This window comes from Cyprinus carpio, chromosome B14, assembly GCF_018340385.1.
Source record: "Cyprinus carpio isolate SPL01 chromosome B14, ASM1834038v1, whole genome shotgun sequence".
NCBI lineage: Eukaryota > Metazoa > Chordata > Actinopteri > Cypriniformes > Cyprinidae > Cyprinus > Cyprinus carpio.
Window position 1 is genome coordinate 5,937,596 of NC_056610.1, and position 10,732 is coordinate 5,948,327.

At 34.9% G+C, this 10,732-nt stretch overlaps 1 protein-coding gene across 1 annotated transcript; it reads right to left on the bottom strand.

Moving 5' to 3' along the window:
• Positions 1-757: 757 nt before the first annotated feature.
• Positions 758-10,521, bottom strand: LOC109102596 (periplakin-like). Its single transcript, XM_019115988.2, has 7 exons — positions 10,276-10,521; positions 8,347-8,497; positions 7,480-7,623; positions 4,826-4,957; positions 4,538-4,744; positions 3,358-3,483; positions 758-1,565 (listed from the first exon to the last, which is right to left on the bottom strand). The coding sequence occupies exons 1-7, from the start codon at positions 10,365-10,367 to the stop codon at positions 1,338-1,340; spliced, it is 1,080 nt and encodes a 359-aa protein (XP_018971533.2). The 5' UTR covers positions 10,368-10,521; the 3' UTR covers positions 758-1,337.
• Positions 10,522-10,732: the final 211 nt, after the last annotated feature.

The following is a 10,732-nucleotide window of genomic DNA, read 5'->3' on the forward strand; positions in this document are numbered from 1 at the left end:
ATATATGAACATTTACCCGAACCATACAGTAGGTACTTGCTACCTATTACACTATTTATTTAGCTACTATCTATTCAAATCTGTGAAAAGTGTCTAAAGGTCAACAAAATAATGGCTTAATTATTAAAATAAAATATTTCAAATACTTCCTATTTCTAAAGATTTCTATATATTGTTTAAAATATTTCAACTACTATTCTATTTAGGTGTTGACTTTTATAGCATTATTCATTTTTTTTTTTTTCTGCCAAAATTATGTTCAACTTATGTTCAGTCATATTTCTGTTTATAAAGACATTTGTGACCCTGGAGCAAAAAATCAGCCATAAGTAGCACAGGTAAATTTGTAGCAGAATTCTTCAATTCAAAATTGTTGATTTTTCTTTTGTGCCAAAAATGACTATATATTAAGAAAAGATCATGTTCCATGAATATATTCAGTAAATTTCCTACCGTAAATATATCAAAACGTAATTTTTGGCTAGTTATATGCATGGCTAAGGACTTCATTTGGACAAACTTAAAGGCGTTTTTTTTTCAATATTAAGATATTTTTTGTTTGTTTGTTTTGCAATAATAAAATTCCTGCAATAATAATGTGATCATTAATATATTAAACATGTGTTTTCGACATATTTAGTTTTTTTGTGTTATATCTAAAGCAGATAATAGAGAAATAGAGTTTATAGCAATTTCTTGTAATCAAATCATAATCAAAGAATTTGGATGGTTAAGCATTTAGGTGACAGACATCTACTTTGGTAATGCAGTTTTATTAAAACAATAATAAAAAAAAGGACAAATCCGATGTGTTATAATAATACAATAAAACCTGACCTATTTAACATGGGCTATGTACAGTGAAAGCACACAATCAGAGATGAACTTTAGTCATAAGGCATGAGCTCAATATAGGGAATTCCAATGGCCATGGGCTTCCTTGTTGTCAAAGGTTCAGAAACTTTTTAAATCGTTTCTTTATAAGGTGTACTGTTTTTCTGCAATAAGCCAGTTAATATATTGCCATAAAGTCAGTTGATATATTAACAAGTCAAAATAAATCGGCTTATAAATGTTACAGTATTTACTCTGGTAAATACTCCTTGTTTGAGTTTCATGTTTTCAGTCAGTGAAGTGGTTCAGATTTATTTACACTGAGGCGACACAAAAGTGCACAGTTTTCACACAGTCATTGTACAAACACAGTCCTTTCAAAAATATGAAAGAACAATACAATAAAAAATAAGAACCTCATATAAATAAAGCAGTTACAAAGGAACTTTGGAATTGTTAAAGATACAAAGTAGCTTGTGTGGATTTGTTTAAGGTGATGTGTTTCAGGGGAAGTCCAGATGGCCGTGATGCTCACAGTGTTTGGGACAGACGTATCCGCCACGCTGCTCTTCTCTGGGCTTCCTCCTGTCTGATCTGGGCCGGTCCTGCTCGTTGTTGCAGCGATGCACCAGAACAGGGTCTTTCTCGGCTGGAGATTTTTTCATCAGGAGTCTCTGGAGAATGCGTTTGTCTGAGCGCTCCTTCTGGAAATCATCCTCGTACACCTTCAGCTGAGAAAACAAACAAGATGACATCATTTAAAACATATAAGATATCTGTCTGACAATGCCTTTGATGGTGTATATGTGCAGTTGATACCTTTTCTGTTTTTGCAATATTAGACTCTAATGATATAGAAATGAAATGGCAAATAAATTAATATTAATGTGCACATCCGGTTGTCAGTAAATAAAAACAGAAAGAGAAGATAAGACAAGATAATCATCAGTTTTCATGTGAAACACAGTCTATTTTAGTGTGTAAGATGCATCATCTCCAGTTTTGGGTAACATACTCTAAAAATTAATTACTAGCTACTAATTACGTCTTCAAAAGTATAATTATATTACTGTACTAACTGCTCTGTTTAAAAGCACTGCATTACTTATTACTAATTATTTTTTAATTCACAGATCAAACTCGACTGCTTGAACAGTACCAGACATGTAACTGATCTTTTATTTAAATAATATAAAATTATATAAATTATTTTTGAACTGACCAAAGAAAGGGAGAGGGATACATTAATAGAAATTACATTTTCGTGTTAAATCAACGTTTGTTTTACATCAGAAGAAACAAACTACGTTACAGACAAACTGTATTCCCGTACTTTACTCTTTCAAGGAAACATAATTAAATCACAGGGATTAATTATTAAGTAATGCATTGCACCCATCACTGATTATCTCTCATGGCATACTCAACGTCACAACTGCATGGCATCACAATTGGTTTCACTGGAAACCATCAAACCTCATTTCCTTTTGCTATAAGATTTTTAAATACAATGGAAATCTTTGACATGGAAATCAGAAGAGCGTGACCTGCAGTGACATAAACAGGTGACAACATAATGATAAACAAGAGATTCATTTCCTCATAGAAACACTGTAAATGGTTCAGTTCTTTGAACTTTTTCATGAACTTTTCAATATTCTGCTTCTGTGTTTAATATTCTTTGCATTAGCTCAGGGGGTACTGCTCTCTGCCATTGGTCAGTCATAGCCCACTTTATACACTCTACTAAAAGTAACTTTGCAACTACATGCCAACTTACTCTCATAGAGTACTAGACTGTAAGGTTAGGGTTTGTTGACATGTTTTACATGTATAACAAAGTTACTCCATATTGTTAATTCACCCAACAATGAAAATTCTGTCATCATTTACTCACCCTCAGGTTATTCCAAACCTGTTTTTTTTTTTCCATTGAACACAAAAGAAGATATTTTGAAGAATATGGGTTGATTGAACAGTTGATTGTTCCCACTGAATTCCATAGTATGGGGAAAAAAGAAAGAAAGAAAGAAAAAAAAATACCATGGAAGTCAATGGGGACCATCAGCTTTTCTTTTCTTTTCTTTTCTTTTCTTTTCTTTTCTTTTCTTTTCTTTTCTTTTCTTTTAAAAAAATCTTCTTTTGTGTTCAGCAGAAGAAATAAACATATAAAGGGTTGAAACAACTTAAGGCTGAGTAAATGATGACAGGATTTAAATTTTTGGGAGAACTGTCCCTTTACGTACCATCATAATAATGTTTTAGCAGATATTAGTTAGGCAGTCTACTAATACTCTAATAACTGCTAGCTGACATGGAGTTGATGAGTTAATTATAATTAGTAAAATGTCTTAATTGGACTATCAAAATAAAGTGTTAGTACACAGTTTAGAGGAATGAACTTCCAAACAGAGGGAGATGACGGTGTTTGATAGGAAACAGTGATTAGCTAGTAACATGTGCCACCTGGTGGTGTATCGGTGTGTTAGTGTTGAGTGTGTTGGAGTGCTCCCCGGTGCTCACCTGCTCCTGCAGCAGCGCCATCTGTTGACGCATGTCTGCCTCTCTGCGCCGCAGACGCTTATTCTCCTGCAGCATGCGCTCATGGTCCTTGTGCTCGGTTTTATAATCAGCCTCGTAGATTTTTGTCTGAGCATGGATAAAATCAAACAATTTACAATTAAAACAGAGTAAAAACATCCATGAAGCATATTGGCTATGTATTTCATATATAAATATATATGGGCTATAATGTATATATATAATATTTATATATATAATGGTAAAGAAATGCAACTAACATTACTTAAACTATTACTTAGGCTATATTAATCTTAAATTATACCCCCAAATTAACCTTTGTTTTCATTCGTAAGCCGCTTTGGATAAAAGCGTCGGCTAAATGATTCAATGCAAATATAAATATTTTACCTTCAGTTTGCCTACTGTACAGATGTTTAATGTTTAACTCTATAAAGCCTATTATGTCGTATTTTATATGCAAAGATGAATTATCTGAATTATCACTGTGACAAAACCTGTTGCTCACTCCTGTCGTCTTCATACTTTTTATTTTAAGGAAAAAGAAAATGCAAAAACATCCACCTTGAGCTCATTGTTCACATGCTGTCTTTACTGATTTTAAACAGAAAAAAAATGTCTTTGATATTGTAAGTAATATTTCCAGATGAACCCTTACTGGACTGAAGCAGCTGGGCTTTACTTGATTCTCCATCAGACATTTTTTAGAGTCTCAATCTATCATCAGTTATTTGAGGAATGTTTATCTGTTCATCTCTAAGTCATCATTGTATTGCATTATATTATATGTTTTGATCATCCAAATATCATCTTACTAAGACATATTGTTCGAGACATAGAGTGATGATGACTGATATTTATATTATATATTTACATGCTATTAGAATTTTATTTTACTTTTTGGCCACAACAATATCAGCAGCTGCATCGAATTGCATATTTTTGCTCAGTTTGAGTCTCTGAATTTGTATGAATGCATCTAAAGTATCTATTAACATATCTATTCTCTATATTATACTTTATTAGCCATAAAAACCTGATTTATCAAATATACCACATATGCATTATTCCACTATTTTGTCTAAAGGTCAGGGTTTACAGGGTATATTTACAAGTCTCTTTTCAAAATGACACTGAATGTTATGAACACATGATAGCTCACCTGACACCGCAGCGCCACCAGCTGTTCTTTAAGATCCTGAACTTCTCTTACAGGGTCAGACTGTGTCTCTATTCCCATGCCTGACAGTCTGAGACTGGACTTTGTGCCCGGAGATGCAGAAAGCCCTGGGGTCGACCGTACGTCCAGGGATGGCTTAGAAGGGCCCTGGACCAGCTGAGAGTCTGAGGAGCCACTAATATCTGGAGTCTTCCAAAGGAGAAAAAGTCAATAAACATGTTAAAGGACAGTCACATAGCATACCCAGCTGATCTGATGCTGTAAGCTCACCTGAGTTCCTCTAGTCCACTGCTGAAGATCTGTTTGGTGCAGTCGGCTCTCCAGCAGTCTGATATACTCCTGCAGATGCTGGTTTTTCTTCAGCTCCTGCATCAGCGTTTGTTCATAATATTCCCTCTTGTTCTACAGACACAAATACGAACATGCAAAAGTCTCAGTGTCTGTTCATGGATCTGCTTCTGAATCAGAGCGATTCACAGCAAAACATCTGTCAGACCATGGCGTTCCATGAAAATGTACAAAAAACTAAATTGATGTGCCACATTTACAAACAAACAAACAAACAAAGGATCCATTTAGAACCAAAACACTGTAGAACTGGAAGATTTTTAAGTTGCACAAAGAAAATTCTGTCACCAAAAGGTTATTCTAACCCCATGTGACTTTCTGTTTTACTTGTGTGGACCACAAAAAAAAAAAAAAAAAGCTGTTTAGCGGAATATCATGCTGCTTTTTTTCCTATGCAACAAATGCATATCAAAAATAGACAAAATTAATCCTAAAAGTATCCTTTTTTTTTTTAATGTGAAAAGTGTGATTATCAGAAGATTCTTATTCTTAATGACTTAAATTTTGTGGCTTCAGAAGATTTATATAGTTTATATAGTGAAATAATGTATATGTAATGTGTATGGACTACTTTGATTATACTATAAAGATGCCTTTTGTCCATTTTAGAGCCTGTCAGCGTGTCACTTTATGCATTCACTGTATGAAAAAGACCAGCAAGAACGCTGTGCTAAATATATCAGTTTTTGTTCTACAGACAAATCAAAAGAGTTTGGAATGATGTGATGGTGACTGAATGGCTAATTTAATTTAGAGGGGAACCTAACTTTAAAAGTTCTGATAGTTTTATGTAGAACTTCTGAAGATCTTACAGTATAATCAGGTGCTTTTTTTAAAATCCCCAAATAGCCACATATAGAATAAATTAACCCTTTACAGCCAAAATGGCCTTTGCTGAACCTGAGGCTCAGAGTATGTGAAATTTAACCACAATCTCTAGCATTAAGTTACTTGTAATTGACAAAATGCCATCCTAACCTGGTTTAGAATGACCAACACTTGGCTGACCACCAGTGCAACCAAACAAACGTCTGCAGATGAGATCTGTCCATTGGCAGACCACCAGGGCCTGGACCTCATCCAGCTGTTCATAAACCACCCTCGACTGTCTTTAGCACTGTGTTATGGGGCTTTAGTGTCCTGGAGCATGTGAGCTTCATCAGGGATCAGTGTTATCCTGCAAAACAGCCTCATATTCCTGCCTCTCGACCATGCAGAGCAATCATCTGAACTAATTACTCCAATATCCTCTGGCTTTCTTCAAATATAAAGTGCTCCAGATGTAATAAATCAGGTGAGCCGTGACTCATCACACATATTGCTTTTCCCAGCTCACAGAACCAGGACACCTAACATCCCAGCTAACAAAAGTATGTTTTCAGAATGCTTTGCTAATGTTCACATTAAGTTATGGAAATGTTATTACTGAATGTTTTCTGAATGTTCAATTTAAATGTTTTAAACATTTTTTATATGTTTTAATTTTTTTCTTGTTTCCGCAAATGTTAATGGAATAATTCATTTTTATTATTGTGCAAACATTATGGGAACATTACATTTAAATGTTCTCAGTAATATAAGAAGTAGTAAAAAAGAATTTACATGTTAGTTTCAGAAAAAAAAAATGTTTTTGTGCTTCTAATGTTTTATAAACATGAATGTTCCAATAATATTACTGGAAGAACATTTGGTCTTGTCTGATCTTTAATAATGCTAAGTAAAACATTAGCACAGAAACATTATTTATACATTGCTAATGATTTGTTTCTTCTGAAACATGTAAATGTTGCTACTTTTAAAAGTATGTTCCCATTATCTTTACAAAATGATGAAATGGAATGTACCTTTAACGTTTACATAACCAAGAAAAAACACCTTATTCTGCATCATTTTTAACCATGATTCCGTAATCGACCAAAACTACAACCAAAAATCTGATTGGCTAATGGGAATGTTGCTGCAGGACCAACACGCATGCACTGTGGTACTCTCGTGAATGCATGTCGAAGACTGACACGAAAGAGAAGAAATTGTTTAATAAAGTTATCATATTTGTTTTCATTGTACACAAAAAGTATTCTTGTAGCTTCATAATCATTGTAATCGTTATTATTGTTGAACCATTGATGTTACATGACTGTTTCAACAATGTCCTCACTACCTTTCTGTGCCTTGACTGTGATAGTACCCTTGCTGTCTATGCCCGGTCAGAGAGCTCTCGGATTTCATCAAAAATATCTTTATTTGTTTTCTGAACATGAACGTCTTACTGGTTTGGAACGACATGAGGGTGAGTAATTAATGACAGAATTTTCATTTCTGGGTGAACTATCCCTTTAAGATTCAGATCAGGAAGAAACAGCTTCACAAAATACCAAAAAAAAAACAAACAAACAAAAAAAAACATGTCCAACCAGTGGAGCAGAACTGTTGGCTCAACCGTTGGCAGACTGTGTTGCTAGGTAAACTAACAATATTTGCAGTTGTTTAGTGACAGCAGAGACACTAAAAATACACACTTGGCCTTTGAAACAGCGGTGCTGTAGGAGTTTGAGAGTGTGTTTCTGCCTACATACCTGCTCATGTTCTACTTTGAGCAGCAGTCGGCTGTTGAGCTGTTTGAGGGCCCTGCTCTCCTCCTCGAGGGCCGCCACACGCTGCTGGAGGCCCACACTCGTGCTGTGATAGATGTGATCCCACTCCTCGTTCAGCTTCATCAGCTGACACACACACACACATATTGCATTTTTACATCAGTGTGGGGACTTTCCGTTGACTTTGTTTTTACATATTCATTACATCATTTTTAATTCCCTTTACTAATCCAGTGTCCATATAAACTAATGTACTATGATTGTATGGACATTTGATCCCCACAAATAAAACCCACAGCCAAATCGGACTCAGCTTCACAAAATACTTGAATAGATTATGTTTGCAAAAATGACACCTTACTTTTTTGACATAAAAATTGGTTACAGTCTGTAATTAATATATTATATTGATACAATAAGGGACCCTTTAATTAAAAAAAAATTAACATGCAAATAGAGAAAAAGCACTATTCCCTTATTTGGTCTAAGAGTGACACCTTCTGGAGAAACTGTGTAACAAAAAGCATGTTTGTTTTTTCGAATTTCAAATGAAATTATATTTGAATTCAATGTTCTCAGCTGCTGTAATTCTAAAAATTATTACTATTTTTTTCTTTGTAAGGTGAATCTCAGAATATACAGCACTATTAATACTAACAAAAAGGTACATTGGACTATAATATAACCACCGTGGTTCATGAATATGGAAACAGAAAGCATGTTTGTTTTACAGTTGATCTAAATGCATTTTTTTTTTTCAACTGATGTTTGTAGTTTGTAGTTCAACTATGTAGCTGATTCTGAAAATTGAGTTGTAAGGGTGAAGTCACAGCTGGTGGTTTATTCTACCTCTTTGTTGAGTCTCCGGAGTTCAGTGTTTTTGTTGAGGAGCTGAAGCTTCTCCTCATCAGAGGAGGTGATTGACATGCTCTCTGTGATGAGGGTTAACTGCTCCTCGCCAGAGAGGAGAGACTCCGCCTGTGCTGCCTCCTCCACCGGCCTACACACACACACACACACACACACACACACACACACACACACACACACACACACGTTAGTTTTTATGGTTTATGAGGAGGCTCCATAGGTGCAATGGTTTTTATAGTGTACAAACTCATTCTGTACGATTTCTAAGCCTTATGAATTACGGGACACAAAAAGTGTCCTCATAAATCACCTTCACATTGTAATACATATGTCATACCCATGTTATTATACAAATTTGTGTCCCTATAAACCACATAAACATGCACACACACAAAACATTTCTCTAACATTTTAGTTCTCACATTATTATTGTTGTTGTTGTTGTTGTTGTTGTTGTTATTCTTATTCTTATTCTTATTCTTATTCTTATTCTTATTCTTATTCTTATTAGAAGCACTTTGTACAGACAAATGCTGGCATGTTTACAATATTTCACTCTATTTTTAACCTTGTTTTCTCACAAGCTTCCTGTTGTGTAGGTTCCTTTCACTCTTGACTAACCCTAACCTTCAAATATAGCTGCAGGCATGTTTAGAATTGAAAGAGAACATCATTAAGACCCTTATGACATTGTTTTCCTCATGGGGACATTTGCACATCCAATGCTTTTTGGATTTTGTCAGGTTTTGTTATTCTTGTGAAGATCCTCTTGAGACCAGCTTACATGAGACGGGCCAAACCACACATATTACATGTTAATAAAAAGTCATTAAGACAGTAATTACAATTAGTGTGTGAAGCTGCTCCACAAAATAATAACAAATTAAATACATCAATACTATATATACCTGTAATTACATTGCAACATGATAATTTGAATGGATAACGAGAAGCAAAATCAGGCAAATCATTAGAGCTAAAACCTCTTTTTCTTGACAGTCTTGTTCTTTCATAGCCATAGGGAACAGTGCTGTGCTGTCATTGCTGTCGAGTTAATACAGAAATGGGCAGATGGAGACTCTGAAGCAGCACAAATAAAGTCATGGAAGTTGTATGCAAATGTACCCATAATTCATTACAGCCTCGTGATGAATGACTCATGCTAAGTATCAACTCATAAAAGTTACTCAAACACATGACCAGGTCCTATAAAAAAGAAAATGAAAATGACTCGAAAAGCTCTGGGAAATTAGAGCTAGGGTGTTTCTGTTACTATAGTCCCTTCCTGTGAGACTTCGGTGTTCTTTCCCCTCAGGATGTCGCACACATATATCACAATATGACTGCACTTTGCACAATTCTCATGCTTACATGCACTACTAGTATATTGGTTGTTTATAAGTCTTAATAAAGCACATATTAATGCCTTGTTCTGCATGACCATATTTTAGATCCCTTAATCCACTTAACAACTACACAACTAACTAGCAGCAAACTAGTAGTTTACTGAGGTAGAAATCTTAGTTAATAGTTAGTTATTGATGAGAAATGATCCGCAAACTAAAGCGTGCCCCAAAATACAAGATTAAGTCAACAGTTAGTGTAATTCTGTATTAATTCATTGGTGAGACTGTCACTGAGGAGTCATATTTGTGTTATTATCATAGTTTGTGAATATGGTAATTATACAGAACCATTGTATATCTCATTTATCGGCCAAACATGTGACTCTTTGGAAAACTATTGTACAAATTAAAGCATTTAACTGGCAAATTATTACAAAAATAATGCCTACTTCCTGTTTACACTTTTCTGCTATAACAAACCAACTGTACTGTCATATAACACTATGACAGTTGCTGCTGACGTCCACTTAAACTAAAGAGAAGACGGTGTAATAATACGCACTCAGACTGCAGTTCATTCTCCTCCTCAGGTAAAGAGCGCTCTTTGCTGGAAGAGTCCTCTTCTGACAGTGACGACTGTGAACTTCCTTCCATCACCCTTTCAAATCTGGTTAATAGCTGCAGTTTAATCCTCTTGTAGTCTTTCACTCCTAAATCCACAGCGCGTGTAACGTGCACAGTAGTGTGCTAATGTGATGTTATTCACTGGAGGGGAAGTTCACATATAAAGCCCTTCATTGACATGCAAGACATGACGGAGCAGGAAGTGATGCTCAGTCTGCCACAATAATAAACATATCCCAACTATATGACCTTTACAAACTAATTACAATATAATGGGGATAATTTATTTAGCCGAATGCCTAGCTCTAGAATGTGATTTATGATTTAAAATGGTGATTTTATATGTTGTATAAGGGTTACTAGATTGCTATAGAAAATAAGGAAGTGATTTGATG

What these genes read in the sequence shown, in the direction of transcription:
- LOC109102596 (XM_019115988.2), bottom strand. Translation starts at nt 10,367, where the DNA reads ATGGAAGGAAGTTCACAGTCGTCACTGTCAGAAGAGGACTCTTCCAGC. An exon ending in GAGAATGAACTGCAGTCTGA is followed by an intron (nt 8,498 to 10,275) that starts GTGCGTATTATT and finishes GTGTGTGTGTAG; the next exon opens with GCCGGTGGAGGAGGCAGCAC. An exon ending in TCCGGAGACTCAACAAAGAG is followed by an intron (nt 7,624 to 8,346) that starts GTAGAATAAACC and finishes TGTGTGTGTCAG; the next exon opens with CTGATGAAGCTGAACGAGGA.